Source organism: Rhipicephalus sanguineus, chromosome 7 (genome assembly GCF_013339695.2).
Source record: "Rhipicephalus sanguineus isolate Rsan-2018 chromosome 7, BIME_Rsan_1.4, whole genome shotgun sequence".
Lineage (NCBI taxonomy): Eukaryota > Metazoa > Arthropoda > Arachnida > Ixodida > Ixodidae > Rhipicephalus > Rhipicephalus sanguineus.
The window spans coordinates 128,327,739-128,344,592 of NC_051182.1; the positions used below are offsets into that span (position 1 = coordinate 128,327,739).

The following is a 16,854-nucleotide window of genomic DNA, read 5'->3' on the forward strand; positions in this document are numbered from 1 at the left end:
GATCGCGTTCGATTGTTTGCAGAGCACTTTCCACGCGTCGCGCACTGAAGCAGCGTGGTCCGTTGTCATCGTCCATCATATGCCATCTGCACGTTTTTTTCTTACTCTTTCTTCGTGCCCTCTTATTCCATGTTTTTCTTTGCGCATTATTTATACTTGTTATTGCTGTTCTTTTTTTTTTAATTCAGGAAGGATAAATGGAGAAAAAGCGCACCTGCTGCATGCAAATGGCACGAACAGCTCGTGAAGCAATACACGTAGCAGAGGTTGTTGTGCATCAGTTACAACATCCCTCTTCCCCCCGTTTCAATTTCCTGCTTGAATCTCTCTTTTGTTTTGATTTTCATCTTTTCGTTTACACAAGCAAATAAAGCTTTACGGCCTTTTGAGCTCCTTTCACGGGAAGTTCAAATAGGTCAGTGTTGCAGCTGTCTGCTGCCATAAAAAGAAACGCTCGTGCTAAAACTGCGGGCTCCGGAGCAATGTGTCTGTGTCTCGTACTTGTATGCCGTGACCCGTTGTTTCTCCTTGGAAAAAGTACAAAGGCGATATTTTTGTTTTTACTTTATTGAATGAACACTTGCTTTAATGCATAATGTTTGGCAGAGTATCGTGCATCAGCCTCAAGGCTTGTGTTGTGAATAAATTGAAGTGGCATTTCGTGGTATCTGTTGTTGTATGCCCGATGATCGTAGCTCGCGTACTTTCGCAAAGGGACGCTAAATGGCAGCACTGAATTGGCTTAGGCTCATAAAGTGTTTCCTCAGAGCTCTATTTTTTTTTATCAATTCTGCAAGCGGTAGGTTGGCAATTTGAACAGAAAATGAATGTACAAAGTTAGAATTTTTGTATTTCATGGTAAAATTCCAAAAGCGGTACGTCATTGCAACATCACATATAAAAAAAAATTTTTTTTGCTTGTACCATTGTGGCGCAGTGAATATTCTTCAAACATTCTTGTAAAATACGAACCTTTATGTACAGGTACAGTACATACACAATACAAGTATAGTGAAAGTACATTGTAAGTACAAAACAGTACAATACAGGTACAATATTTGTACTGTAGCAGTACAATGCAAGCACAATACTAATGCAGCAGGAGTGCTATACTACAATAGAAGTAACTACTATACAGTACTGTACAAGTACAGTAGACGTGCAATGTGAGTACAACACAGTACAATACAAGTACTGTTGAAGTGCCATGCAGCTTCAGTACAAGTACATTAAAAGTACACTGCACATACGATAGTGTACATTACAAGTATATGTACAATGCCACAAAGTATATGAAGGCGCACCTCTCAAGCGCTAATGGCTGAGTACTAACCTGTTGAGTAAATTACTAATTGATTAAAAAAGTGTACTCAAAACTTCATGACGATATTATAAAAATCTCCCCTATAACAACTAGCAGCACTGGGCACAAATTTAGCATCATCATGCTGTGTGGTTGCACAGCATAATTTCAGAATTGTTGTCTTTGAGCAGAACTGCGCTTCAGTGGTTTTTTGTAGAGTTAACTTTCTTTTTACATTGGAGTACAGATAAAACGAAACGTTAAGATAGTCTCCAGCAGCAGCTCATGCGAGACAAGTTTGAGCCTCACGCTAGGGCAATGGCAGTACCAACAGCGCTCGGTGTGTCGTCTGCCACTATGCTTTCACTTAGTTAATTGGCAGTGACTTTCGTTGCAGACTTGGCCCACTTCACATCAAGCGAAAGCGGTCGGGTGCTGACATTCAATAAGGATACCGGTGAGATCGTTTCTTCTTTTTTTTTCTTCAGAGCCAGTGAAGTGGTAGTTGTGGCCTCAGCATTGCAGTATTGACAACTTAGGCCTACCTTCACCAATCCAAACTAAATGCGCTTTGTTGGGATGCTAGTACGGTCGATATTCCTGCCTTGTTTGGTTTTTTACTCTTGCGAGCCTCATTTATGGAGAGGGACAACCACATCCTGACATCATTACTTTCAGGGACATGCTTGCCTATTGGATAATATGCTTGTCACCGGGTAAATTCCATGTCGCTTTGCTGTTAGTGCATTTTGCTTTGTCATTGCCCAGCTCTCAAATAGTAAGATTAAACGACGCTCGCTGTATGAACTACTAGCCTGCGAGGGATTTAGGGACTTCGGTGAACTTGCATCGCTGCCTTCATTTTTTTTGCACTACACTTCCTCATGCTTCAGCTTTTCTGTAATATACAGATCCCAGCAATTTTTTAAAGGTATGCAATGCTCTCTATAAAAATCTTTCCCGCAAGACTCTGTGAAACTTTCCTTTTCTTCTTAAATGTTACTGACTTCATTCAACTTGCTTCAGTGATTGTCTGGCAGGAGTGTTGCTGCTTTTTGCATGTATTTGCAAAGAGAAGAAATAGCAGTTCTTATTTCTTGTAACATATGTTAGACACGATAAAGGCGCCTTTTACATCTAATGTAACTTAACGTAGGCTGTTTTGAATGTGATGCCAGACAAAGGAAGCCTCAAAATCAACAGCATTTCCTGTCAGCCCTTTCTTTAACAGCAGAGCTGCTTATGCCTAGCATTGGTCCATCCGTCATGAACAGAAAACTCCGTGCAGCGATGACTCCACCGCGCGTTGCCTAGCAACCAGTGGCATAGCTTTGCGCCTGCTTCGCGAGCCCAGACGTGGCTCCGCGAAGCTCCTGCCAGCTGCGCGTGCGCCGTAATGTCACCGCGGCATACCTGTGCTTTGCTTCGCCCACCTGCCTCTGCACTGTGCCCAACCGCTCTGGTTCACCAGTCGTGATGAGACGATTAACTGAGCTTGCCGGGCCGCCTCTGACGGGGTCTGGGAAGATGAGATTACATCGGCCTTGCTTGACGTGAGATCGCTGCAAAGCTACGCCGTGGACGTTAACCATGACGAGCTACTGCAGAGGGCCACGTTGATATGCTTTACCGAGACGTGGAACAGCCGCATGCAGATCGACGATTCAACACTTTGGCATAACCTTGAAACACCAGGACCTGCGAGGTGCCAATCAGCTCCGTTGTGTCTCTAGCCTTGCGCCACTAGTGCAAGCTACGCCCCACTTTTTTTTCTTGTTATACAGATCTGACATTTCGAGCACTTATGTAAGCAAGAAGCGACGATGTGAGCAAAGTTTTATGTATTCTGCCGTTAACTTGTAGCCAGTCAGTTGACCTCACCAGTGCTTGAACATGTTTGCACACTCACGAAGCATGCCCATGGAGTGGCTTATCACAACTGATACGATTGAAGAACTCTGTACTCTGTTCCATACGTAGCAGTCAACGTTGTGGAGGCTATGCAAGCAGTTCGATCAGCAGAATGTATCTCCATGCGTCTCGTAGCTGTGTTTCGTTGTCATAAGTGCGCATGCGAGGAGAACAAGGGCACGCACGTCAAGCGTCGTGTAGCTTCAAACGAAAAAACGGAGACAACGAAGAGCTGAAAGATATAGAACAACATATTCGCAGCTGTATATCAGAGTTTATCTCTGAGCCACAAGGACTTCTAAGTCATTACTCCGTGTAAAGCTGAAAGGAATCGCATTGTGGGTGCGAAATAAGAAAGAATTATTTCCTGGTGCGAACACATCTGCTACAAGAAGTCTTGCAAGCCTCCATTGCGTTAACTGCTGCATATGGAACGGAGTACACCATAAAGAACTGCAGAAGCACCCACCCCACTTTCGCTGAAAATTATGTTAATCTAAATATGGGCCCTTGTCCGTTCGAAACAGCAAAAACCAAGATGGCAGCCAACAAAAAGCTTCGAGGCAGTGCTACGGTTCCCGATGCACGGTGCCACTCAATGACTTCGGTCTTCCTGGCGACGGTAGAGGAGTCATTGTGCGGTTAGCAGATTGCCCCTAGTGGTCTCGTAATGGCTGCAATGGGGTGAACATTTCGTCTATTGCTGGCACTTCGGAGGGGTTGGTGCTTAACATAATTTTCAGAATTCTGAAGTTTTGAAAACGTTAATACTAGGTGCTTGTGCGAAACTGGGCGCTTCCGCGGTACTTTACGGTACCTTTGAGGATTTATCACTGAGCGCTGATAGTGATTCCTCGTGGATTGAGGTGTGACGTCACGCAGGTGATTTCCTGTGGGAGCGGGAGCTGGGAAGTCCCGTCGTCGCGGTTTACGATGTCGGCGAAGAGGGCACGCTGCGGCGCCTGCCTTTCACGCCGGTGGCGCACCGTACCCTGGAGGACATCACCGGGAGGCTGAAGCGCTCATCTTGGAACAAGAACTTGCTGGAACCATCACAGCACACCACGCTCTAGTGAGTGGTGACTTGTCAGGTGTCGTGTCGTCACTATTGGCCACTTCCAGAACTGTGAATTACTACTAGTCTTTATTGAGTGACCCTGCTATGTGCTCGGAATAACATATAACACTCTGGGCACAAGAATAGCCTCGAGCGCAATTGTCGGTCGTATAAATGTTATCTCCGAGTTGCATGCATTAGTTATTTATGCACAGACTCATCATTCATTCCACTGTGATTGCTGGGTCTCGTATGCCTTTCATAATGTACAGCACTTATTGCATCACTCACGAAGTACGATTTTTTCGCTATAGTATAACAGAAAACATTTTTTTTTAAATGTGATAAGTGAACACGCGTCTTGCCTCAAGCAGATACCCATCTCTTTCAAAACAATGGTTAGTTGATCATTAGAATGGTCATTAGGAAAGGACAGAGAACGTATAAATCTTACAGTAGCAAATTATCTCCAGCTTATATAAATCCCATGTTAACCAAAAAGCCGTGATGTTATAATTGTACAAAGCCAAGCAACAGTGTAGCATCGGCAAGTTGCCTATCAACTAGTTGCCTGCTTTTAAAGCTGATGTAATTCATGGTACCTGTGTAAACACTATCAGCCAGTTGCCTGCTTTTAAAGCTCACAAACTTCATGGCACCTATGTAAGCAGACACAGAAATACCTTTGTTACGTCTAATGTTCATTATAAACATGCACCCATTACACTACATCAGGGGTGAGAGATTTCTTATTTTCTTTGCATTACATTTCATAGTACGCAGCAGGCATTTCTCGTTCATTATTTCGAGGTTTGACCGTAACGTCGTAACTTACATCAGGCGTGTATGATAACTGAACTGTTTTACTCTGATGTCATTGAAGAGATGAAATGCACCATTTTTGGCATACTTGTTTTGTTTTGCTCTTTTTCCTTTCCTCCAGCCCTGCGCTGTACGTTGGCGAGCATGCAAAGGCCAGCTACGCTCTGGCCGCTTTGGTGGACAAGAACATGCCAGTGATGATGGTAAGGGCTCATTTGCATTTTTCTGTCTTAAAATTGCGCATTTATTACGTGCCAAAACCAAGATATGATTATGAGTCATGGTGCAGTGGGGCACTTCAATTTAATTTTGCTTCTGGGGTTCTTCAATGCACATCTTAATCAATGCATACAGGCACCTTTGCATTCTTCCCCCCCATCGAAATGTAGCCACTGCAGCCGTGGATCGAACCCATGTGCTCGAGCTTAGTGGGCTAACGCACACCACAAAACACTGGAGGGTTCATTGCAAAGACAGGAATGTTGCATTTGTTTTTATCCGCTGAAGACACAGCCACGTGTATTTTTTTTCCTCTATGTCATTGCTTTCTTAGCAATAACACCTACAATGTTTTAGCAACACCTTCGTGGTGTGCATTTTCTTCTGTCGCCATCGTTGTTGTATGTGCTATTTCAACCCTTTTGCAATGGCGCATCACTATTCTTGAGAAATTCTTACCTAGCTGTGGACGATGACAAGTTTTGTCTGGCTGCCTCTCTGGTAATATGTCTGCATTTTCTGTTGTTATTCATTAAGGTTTGCTGCTAATACGTCATAGTCGGTTACCTCACACCTTCCCATCTCGCACACGAATGTGTATGTGAATGCTAACGGTGGAGATTCAGAACTGGTGTAACTGAAAAAACTCGATACTCGTTTAACAAAATCCAGAGCCACAGCCATAGCCAAAGCTAAGTACGGTCATAGCCTCTCATTCGATGATGAAGTTTCGTAAGTGCGTGTTTTTAGTGTTACTTGTAAGTGGAGGAAGCGGTTGCGAAATCACGGAGCACAATTTCTAGACTAGTAGCTCAGTGCTAGCCTATCTTGTTGGTTTGCTTGCACAATTGAAGGTTTAGTTCAAGTCATGCTTGTTTCTGTTCATCGCCTTCATTATTTATCTTTTAAATTTCATTTTTTTTTTCCGCATTCCCATCGACCATGACAACAGTCACGGGACCGGAGGATACCTCTCCTGGAAGGTCCCACTTCGCCTGGCGGCCGTGCAACGGGAGCGACGCCCGATGAGTTTGAGTCGTCGGGAAGCAGAGCAAAAAAGCGATCCTTTGTCTCCGGTTAGTGAGCTACCACCGTACTTCAGAGATAATTGCTTGCTCTCACTTCAACTTCAAAATGTAAATAATTTGCTTCGTGATCATTAATAAGCCTGAGACTAGTAGTAATCACGTCTGTCATTAGCTGAAACGATAAAAAAGATGTTTATTTGATGTAATGTTGTTTTTCACACGTATGGATAGGTACTAGAATGCATGAGGAGCGCGGTTCTGCTGGCAGATTCGGAACTGAGCAATTATCTCCAGATTTACAGCAGTGTGAAATTCAGTGTTTGTAAATAAATAACAAAAAATTTTTGAAATGGAAGTTTTTCTGCTGAAAATTACGAAATCTGCTCTCAGTGCTGCCTCCCATGCTTACTTAGTTGTGTGCTTCAAGCAAAAGATCATCATCAGGGAAACTGTGCGAAAAAAACGTGGGGACAAAGGGAGAAAAGAACAGCACAAGCGCTTGTACGCTTGTGCTGTTCAGCATAAGCGCTTCAGCATAAGTGCTGTACAACATATGCGCTTGTGCTGTTCTTTTCTCCCTTTGTCCCCACGTTTTTTTCACGCAGTTTCCCTGATATGGAATACCAACTTGCTAAACAGTCTGTTCTTCAAAGCAAAAGATCATAGCCCCAGCTGTCCCACGTCCAAATATATCAATGCAGCAAACAAGGGAAGTGCCCAAAAACGGTGTTCTGAGAGATTTGCAAAAAATGGTTTAAGACTTCCTGTAGTTGTCTTACACACCGTAAAATATGAGGGAAAATAACGGTCATTAGAGCGAAAAGCTTTGCAGATTGATATAAAAATGGTTGTAAATTCCGAAAGTGTCAGCCGCCCTCTTGCATAATTAACATGCCTTTTTTTGTGCCTTCATTTTGAGCAAGGATAGTGTATGGAAGTTAAAACGTGGTTGTAGAGTTGTAGAGTGTGCCCACTTTTTACATTTTACATAAACATTAGCCTCCTCGATGTTTGCTATTCAGTGCCTACCTTTGCCCCCTCAATGTACGACGAGGAAAAAAAAAAAAGAAAACAGAAATGCAGCTTGTGATATCGCATACAGATTCACAATCAGCATACATCGAAACACAAACAGGAAATGAGTTATTGGAATGTGTGTTCTGCATAAAAAATATGTGAAATCAGGTCACGCTGTCGCTAGTTTATTAGTGTTGGGTAGTCCCAAGCGTATAATGCTCACAAACGAAATGTTCCAATTCAGGGCTTTTGTTTCCATCGTCTTCAGTTCGTGTCCCACAAGCGTAATCCTTGGCTCGTACGCTTATGTCAGAGCCAGCATCATCTGAAGTGACCAGATTCGTAGCAATATGACGCTGGTCATCTCGAGCAGTCGTGCATCCCAATGGCTATAATTAAAGTTTTGATGTCGCATTTATTGTGAGCTTTGTACATTGCGGTTCTCTCGGAGTCTGAGTTTAGCTACTGTTGCAATTGGGCATGGAACTGGAAACAACAAACGGTGTGTCAGAGTATGGTTTGGGAATTACTGGCATTTGTAGTCGTGCCGATAGCACGCATGGAGTGACCGATGCGACGAACTTTGCACGTCACCAGGCTACTACGAGTACCCAAACACCATGGTGGCCTTGCTGTTCTCGAGGCTCCAGATCGGGTACCGGCGTCCGCCACAGTCTGAAGATACGGCAAGCCGCCACATCCAGGACCAGCGGGACGTTCCCTCAGAAGAACTGCACGTCGAGGAACGGGTCTGTACAAGAGCTAATTATGACAGACAAGTTCTGCAGAACCATATTTGTTGGCGAATGTGTTCCAGCCTGAAGGCTTTTGCAGAACTGATTATTCACTTTAACAAAATGGCTTTTTGGGCGAGTTGGTTAAATGCATCAAAAGGCGTCACAGCGCTAGCGTGTCAACGAGGCGAGCACTCGTCCCGTTGTGTCTTTCTCGCCCATCTTTGCTAGCGCTGTAATATCTGGTGATTATTCACGTTCATTGTCACTTCTGCTTTGAGCTGTTCCTTAATTTAGCATCAGCCTGCTTTAAGCAGGCACTTGGAGGACACTTGAGTTTCACTTCCAAACGTAGAACACCATAGCATAATCGGACCGTGTTCGTGTCACCCTCCCAATCACTAGCCTGTCTTCGCTTCTCAGTCGACACCTAAATCGTGCCACAAGGAAAGCCAAAGTGCGGACGCACGCCGGCTCCTATATCCATGCATGTGGCGCGACATAACATGGAAAGCGTGCCAGTGGGCCCCTTGCGTCATCTCACTGGTGTTGTGTCAAGCTGCTGAAGAACCCCCGAGATGTACGTACCAACAACGCTAAATGGTGTACATAAATAGCTCGCCATTAGTATGCCAGGGGATGTGTGCTTGTTGGCTGAGTGGCTAAACGCATTGCGCCACGGATCGAGGGGACACAGGTTCGAATCCCTGATCCCACTTGAACCGAAGATTGCTTATTATTTCTTTATTTGCATCTACCTCAAATTTCACTCGCGGACAACGCCGATTTTTCACTCACAACCAAGGACGCCGCCGCCGCCAACACCGAAATGTCTGCGAAACATGCTCTTTAACTGCTGTCATCTTAAAAAGCCCTCCGCAATTTTATGAGGCGCGGAATAGAAGATGGTCGCTGTGCTATGGACTGCAGGTAATCCCGACCAAAGACGCCGACGATCTCAGACACGGAGGACTGGAGTGGGAGATCGGGGACGACGGCAAGAGCTGGAGGCCCCTCCCCTTCTTCAACCGCAAAGGGGATGAGTGGGGCGGCAGGGACGGAGTCAGGACCAGGGGGTCTGGCTCTGCACGTCAGAGGCGCCGGCGTGTTGATGCGTCGACGGAGACTCCGCAGTGGCCACCAGAAGATACCCTGCTGTCCACCTTGGGCCAGGTGACCTGGGTCCAAATGGCACTGGTGATTCTTCTTGGAAGCATGGCAGGGGCAGTGGCATACCTTTATCCGCAGGTGAGTAAAAGAGGCTGGCGGCCACAAGCTTGTTCTGAAATTGGAAGTTTGCGTGGCTGTAGGCTGTCCGCTTTGGTGCCTAGAGAAGAAAGCTGTTTGCAGATTGGTGTGCTGTAAAGCACTGGCGAACTGCAATAAGAAAGAGTGCATGGGTGAATGGCTGATTGAATGAATGAGTGAATGAACGGGTGAGTGAATAAGTGGACAAATGGATTAGTGGTAGAATGAATTGATTGATTGATGGGTTGCTTGATTGATCGATTGATTGAATGAATGAACAGACGGATTAGTAATAGAATGATTGAATGAACGAACGATTAAACAAATGTGGGAATGAGTTAGTGAATAGGTGAGAGAGTGAATGAATGGCTGAGTGAGCAAGTCAGTGCATTACTGAGGGAATAAATGGGTGAATAGATCAGTGAGCGACGAGCAAATTAGCCAGTGAGTGAATGAATCCTCGTTCCCAGGTTTGCGCGAGAAACTATCGACATATAATGAGCTTCCAAATGCTGTGTCCCTTTCCAGGCGAGAGAGTACCAGCGCTCGTCACGGAGTGGGAACCTGAGGGTCAGCGGGAACAGCCAAATTCTGGGTAAGTTGTTCTTATTATAACTGTTGTTATTGTTATGCTGACAGCAATTAAGACTACCTTTTCTAGTTTGTAGCGCGTCTATTTTTGGTATTACTACATTTAGCGTCGAATGAAAGAAAGAATCTTTTGGGGGTCTCGTTTCTTAGGCACAACCAAGTGAATTCAACGGACAGTTACTGCAAGGAAAGCATAAGGGATGTTTTCTTTTTGTTTTTAACTAAGGTGTAGTAATTATGACTTAAATTGAAATGAATTGAAGTGGAGCAAAAGTCACCCTTTCCACCGGTGGGGTCTGAACCCACATCCTTCGAATAACACGTTCGAATTATGGCAGACAACCTCATATGCCTGACCTCACCTCAACCTTGAATCAAATTTGACAATGCGTGAGTTTCAGCGACCAGCAGTGACGTATTTTTAAATCAAAGAAGTCCTCAAAGTCATCCTCGTTTGTGAGATCAAAGTTGGGTACTAAATCAAATGCGCTTAGCCATACCTGTTTCATATGCATAAACCTGCGCAAACATGTTCTGACGCCTCTGTCACGAGATACTCAAAGCTGTGATATGGCCAAATGAATGGGACCATTGATGAATAAGTACGTTAAGCAGGAGGTCTCCACAGCAACACCAAAAATAGCGACACTTTCTCTGTTCTTTTTTTCCTGAACCATAGTGGCCAGATGCCAATTGAATTTATTCCAAAGACCACTGTATAAGACGGAGGGGCACCCTTCACTGATTTTTTTGGAAAAGTACTGTAGCTGTGTTTTGGTTTTTATGGCACAATTATTATTCTTTTGATTTTTGTGCAACAATCGGTGCTGACAACACGACGATAACCTCTGCATCATCGCCTCCTCTTGCACGTCCTCTCTCCTTGCAGAAGTGACAGAAGACGGTGTCTGTCATGTGGGCAAGATCAGCTTCGACACGCAAGACGTGATTGGCCGTGGCTGTAATGGAACTTTTGTGTTCAAGTAAGTCAATCCCTACTGTTTTCGTTTTCCTTAATTTGCCAGTTCATGCTCGCTGTGCTGAAGGCAGTCTGTCAGGAGATATGTACATACAGTGTTCATAATCTGTGTAGCATTGTGTCAAATGCGAATCCTAAATCTTACTTTTAACACCAAAATGTCCTAAAGATCTGTCCAGAGAAAAAAAAAGACCAGAATGTGCGTCTTGCGTAAACTCATTTGTTGCATATACTCAAGATGACAGTTTTGGTTTCTCACTGTGATTAATTATTCGAAGTAGCATGTCTGGCTTCTGCCTTGGCTACATCTTTGGATCACATTGTCTTCTTCTGTCATTTTTTTCATACGAAATTGGGAGAAAGTTCATGTGTCGTGGAGGAACTGAGACATTTTGGCTAGAGAGGCCTTTGTTAAAAAAAATGTTGGGCCATTCTTGGTCAGAGCTTGGCAGAATGGATGCTCGGGCACGTTGGTAATCCATAAGCCGAATGAGATGTGAATTAAAGAGGCTTCATTCATCTGTGTCTGGTTCACACTTTGTAAGCTTACTTCAGAATTTGGGTTTACAATGAAGGGTGGAAAGTTGTGCATGTTGGTTGGTCATAATAAATGTACGAGCAGCGCAAGAAACAAGGACTGGTGAAGAAGAACACACAAACAGTATCTTGCATATGCAAAAACATATGTTTCCACATGCATAATGTTTGCACATGCATAAGTGTGTGCTCTTCTTTGCCAATACTTGCTTCTTGCGCTGTTTGTACATTTATTGAGGTAACAGCATGGCACGGATGGCACTGATAGTCATTCTTTTTGTGTGTGTGCATGCGTGTGTGTGCGTGTGCATACACATGTGTACACATACGTGTGTGTGCATGTGCATGTATGCATGCGCATACATGTGTGTGAGCAAAACCTCCTTCGCACTTCTATACCTGTTGCATGGTCTCATCTACCACTGCCAACGATCCGTTGAAATGCAGGGGCACGTTTGAGAAGCGCCCAGTGGCAGTCAAGCGCATACTGCCGGACTGCATCAGCCTGGCAAGCCGCGAAGTGGACCTGCTGCGCGAGTCCGACGAGCACCCCAACGTGGTCCGCTACTTCTGCATGGTGCGTGCCCGTGTGTACCATGATCCATTGGTGTTTGACAGGCTGCGTGTAATGGATGCGCTCCTCTAATCACGCGTCACACTTGCTCTAGTGTGTCGGAATTATTTTGGTGAAAGGACGAGGCTTTCATGGGGTTCTGTGCTACCCACATTGCATGGACATTGTAGGACTTTCCGATGTTTTATAGATGCCAGGGGGGCCATTTGTCTACACTGTCAGATTGGCCACATTCTCTGCTCCACCTGGCTCACGGAGAAGCTATGCGGTGTTTAAGTGGTTCGAAGAGCCAAAATGGTGGAATTCGGCAGTAATGTTAAACTTGAGAATTGTGTAGAATAGCACTGCAGTTTGCACTGCAGTGCTGTTCTAGACAACTTTTTTTTGTTCTAGAGCATTTTTTTAAAGGTGCAGCATTACATGGCAAGTTGATCGAAAATTCCGCGTGAAGCCAGAAAAATCCTATTACGGACTGAACTTAGACCCAACACCCACAAGTGGAAATGCCATCAAGACACGCAACACAAGATACACATAGGAAAGAAAGAGAAGACGAAGAAGATTCATTTATAGAATGTCAGTAAGACAGTAGGTGTAAACATAATATGTGTGTGTATCGTCTTCACTCATAAAGCAACAATGTAAATATCCGCCAACATCAATATAACACACACATCTAGAACGATTTCAGCTGAGGTAGGTAACGCTAGATTTTTTTTTACCCGTACAAGGCAACATTGTGAAATTCTTCTTTTAGCATGAGTGTCGCTCACAGACATTGTCGCTCACAGACTCTGACGTGCCCAGCGCCTGTCTCTTGAAATCTCACGCAAATGATGGTGTCGCCAAAAGCGATACAGTCGAGCCCGACTATATCGAACTCGTTTATATAAAATTATCCCGTATATCGAACAATTTCTAAACACGGTAAAGTTACATAAAGAATATATAGCAAAAGTTACTGTTACATCGAACGAAAATAGCAACGACAACCGATATATCAAACTCCATGTGCCTCAAAAGTGCCCCAGCAAGTTGGCTTTCCCTCGCGGTGGTGGGGAAAACTGCTGGCGCCACCCTAGAAAAAGTGGTTTAGACCCGGCTGTGCACAGGCGAACACCCCCCTGCAAGAAATGATCCTGGCCCGCTCGGAGCGCTTACAGCCAATCAGAGGCCGTCGTGCTTACTCCGAGGTGCGGAGGCGGTACAAGCAGGGTTGCCAGGTTGGGCTATAAATAGCCAAATTGGGCTACATTTTTGTGGACTTGGCGGGATTTTTTGTCGTTGGCTATTTGGCTACTTTTGGGCTATTACCTGCCTTCGCTTCAAACGCTTGTTTTCCAGTGCCTTTTCTCCTCTTTAGTGGTGGTTGTGCCTCAAGTTCGTTGTGAATCAAGTGTTTACATACACATTTATCTCTACTTCGCTGTTTTTACTGTCGTCTACTTGTGTTTTTACATGCTTTAGGTGTCAGCAGCATCCACCAGACAATTACGGTAGTCTGTAATAATGAATCCATTCCCTTCCCTTTAAGGCGAAGCTTCCTTTGCCGGGTTTCGCGATGCCGCTGAGTTGTTTCTTCTCACTTCTCATATAATTTACTGCTTTACTTTAGCTTAGCTTGATATGGATTCCAACATAAGCTCTGAATGTGATCCGCATCGTTTAGCTTCAGTTATTAGCTTTAAATAACAAACGAGCAATCGTCTCCTCCATGGGGTTTTCCATTCCTTTGGCTACAATCCTCACATTGTGTCATCACTTCGAAGAAAACAAACAAATTAATAAAAATCAACAACAAAACAGAAATTCCAGCATATAAATTGACATTTTCTTTCTATTTATACTATCTGCACCACATACGCGATCTTGCAAGCAGCAGCACATTTGGAGACATGTGTTCGTGGTTTTGGGACGTTAAACCCCAGAAAAAAAAATTGAAGACATGTGTAAACTCTCTCTGCATAGAGTATAATAAATAGAAACCCTTTTCTATATTTAGTCTGTTTGGCTATTTTGGGCTATTTTTTATAAATTACGTTTGGCTACTTTTGGGCTATTAATGGGCCGAAATTTGGCGGGTAGCTCTCCGAGTACCTGGCAACCCTGGGTACAAGTGAGCGCCATTTATTCTTTCTTTATGCTTGCGTGCCTGCTGCTGCCTCTTTTCCTCGAGTCCTCATTCAGCGTGGTCCGTGCTGGTGGTGTTGCTTGTTGGCGCTCTGTGAACTTTCTTGGCGCGCTGTCGTCATGGCTTGTGCAAAGAGGCAGAATTTGCCGTTTGCCGCGAAACTCGAAATCATAAATTGAGTCGAGCGCGGTGAGAAAAAGTCCGACGTTGCCGCCACATACAAGATCCGCGTCGCCGCCGCATACGGATCGACATTCGACGAGTTCGTCAGTGCGGACGATGATGTCACCATCATGGGCCAGCTACAAGATGAGGACTACGTTGCAGACGTCGTGCCGTCCACGAGCCAAAGCGACAGCAATAAGGAAATTGACGATGGCCTGTTGCCTACATCCTCCGAAGTGATTAGTGCACTTGCGTTGGTCCGGCGCTATTGCGTGAATATGGAAGGCTGCTCCGACTCGTTGGACAACGTGGAGGCGTGCGTGCTGTCGCAGGCAGCGAAGACGTTGAAACAGAAGAAAATCCAGGACTATTTCGTTCCAAAGTAGGGCACCCAAGTAAGCCACCATATTAATAAAGTACTTTTCTTATTGGTATGTGCCTTTGTGTCATCAAATCCTATAGCGGGCCTATATCGAATTATACCATATATCGAACTAATAAACGTTTTTTGGCGAGTTCGATATACCCGGGTTCGACTGTAATCTCAGCACATGGTTCCTGCATTCATTTGGATAACGTTAGCACTGGCTGATTTTGCCTAACTGTTGACCACTGTTGGCTGTCAAGCCAATAGAACATAATTTGAATTAATAAAACACAATGCTTTGCTACTCTTTTCATATTTACCGCAATATTGCCACTGAATGAAAATATCTTTGCATCATCTCTGCCGCAATCTGATCCCACCAGCCCTGAACATCCTAACTCAATGCTTGCCAACCAACATCTCTGTTTCCTTCATGCCTGCGTCTTCTGCTACAGGAGGAAGACCGCCAGTTCTGCTACATTGCCTTGGAGCTGTGCGAGGCCACCCTGCAGGACTACGTGGAGCGTCCCGACTCAGATGACTGGGGCCACCTGGAACCCACCACCCTGCTCCACCAGGCTTCCTCCGGACTGCACCACTTGCACTCGCTCGACATTGGTGAGCGCATTTATAATTTCATTTTGTTTATTTACTCTTGCTGCCTATGCAGGCTTTCCAGATAGGAGTGGGCTATAGAAGAAAGAAAAAGTTAGATGATTGTTCTTTAGAGGGATTGGTCATAAAATGAAACTGAAACGTGTCTTCACAGAAGTAGTTGCAGCTTTGTTGAATGTTAAGAAATACAACTGCATATGTTTGCATAATGTCTATTGCAAAATATGGCAGCAGGTCCAATGTGCCCTTTTTGGACCTACATGCATTGAAGCCCCCGTGCATCTTTGTCTTTCGCCTGTTGCTCCAGCGCGCGCAACGCAAAAATGTGTCATGTGGGGCTTCATCCACTGACTTTCTTTCACATGATTTAATTCCCATTTATGGCTGAACTTGCGTAACAGACATTCTGTAGCTAGGCTACACTAGGAAGTAAAGTGGAAATTGGAAGAGAATCAAGAAACCGTAAGAGGAAAGGGAAGTCAGTTGAGAGAGATCTCATGTGGATGCTAGAAAAGTAGCATGCTCTTTCAGTGACAACATTTCCGTCGCGGAAGGTACGTTACTGACTCAACTTCTGTGATGGAAATGACTGTGGTAGATTCTTGATTGGAGCCCAGCATGAAACACCTTCGTGTTAATGAGCAGGACTGATTGAGCTGCACGGGGCCACAGACTGCAGACTTGGAATGCATCCTGATCATTTGTGCCGACAATGAACTTCAGCTCTCATGCGCCGTGTTTTCGTGTGTACGGCTTGCACCGAGAATTCTGAGGATGACTTCAGTCTGGAAAGTGACTTCTTCAGTGCCAAAGGTAGCAGGCATGAGGGTCCCGAATGTAGACATGTCGCGTCTTGTCTAGTGAGCATTGTAGATACGAACTCATCTTGTTGTCTCCCTTTCTCTATTTGGTAATTGTCTGGCCATGTTTGCACCGTCCCAATTTGTGGCACTGCAACTTTGTATAAGAGTGTCGTCTGTGTTGCTTTCATTAATCTTGCATTAGTGTAATTGCTTGGTTTTGATGGTTTCTTTCCCTCGGATATGCAAAATGACCCGTCTATATAAAGTTTGAGGAGAAATGAGCCAGTTCTTTATTTCTTACCCATTATAGCTTTGTTTATCAAACTGTCATACAAGTGCACCACACATTAGACAGTGCCAATAGGCATGAGGCTAAATTCAGAATGACCCGACGGAGGCCCTGACTCGCCACTTGCGCAGTGCACCGAGATGTCAAACCGCACAACGTACTCATCTCACGACGGAACGCCGCTGGCGAGGCCAAGGCCATGATCTCGGACTTCGGACTTTGCAAGAAGCTTAGTCACGGGCGGCTGTCGTTCTCACGAAAGTCCGGCATCACTGGCACCGATGGTTGGATCGCACCTGAGATGCTGTCGGGCCAGGGACGAGCTGTGAGCAGCATTTTCTTTTGCTCAAATTATGGTTTTAGCGCTGACAATGCAGTTGGCAATAGTCAAAATACATTTAAACCTTGGTTTACTGAAGCTAGCTTTACAAACATTCAGGATTAAAATCAGAGGTAGGACTTTT

At 44.7% G+C, this 16,854-nt stretch overlaps 1 protein-coding gene across 1 annotated transcript in view; it reads left to right on the top strand.

The window, feature by feature from the left end:
- LOC119399887 (serine/threonine-protein kinase/endoribonuclease IRE1) overlaps window positions 1–16,854 on the top strand; it is a 49,842-nt gene that overhangs the window by 21,546 nt on the left and 11,442 nt on the right. Inside the window, exons 8-18 of the mRNA XM_037666766.2 lie at window positions 1,701–1,760; window positions 4,097–4,286; window positions 5,215–5,296; window positions 6,265–6,388; window positions 7,955–8,106; window positions 9,022–9,339; window positions 9,868–9,934; window positions 10,820–10,913; window positions 11,894–12,023; window positions 15,139–15,301; window positions 16,522–16,715. Of these exons, the coding sequence (XP_037522694.1) occupies window positions 1,701–1,760; window positions 4,097–4,286; window positions 5,215–5,296; window positions 6,265–6,388; window positions 7,955–8,106; window positions 9,022–9,339; window positions 9,868–9,934; window positions 10,820–10,913; window positions 11,894–12,023; window positions 15,139–15,301; window positions 16,522–16,715 (1,574 nt within the window). The remainder of the gene's footprint in view (window positions 1–1,700; window positions 1,761–4,096; window positions 4,287–5,214; window positions 5,297–6,264; window positions 6,389–7,954; window positions 8,107–9,021; window positions 9,340–9,867; window positions 9,935–10,819; window positions 10,914–11,893; window positions 12,024–15,138; window positions 15,302–16,521; window positions 16,716–16,854) is intronic.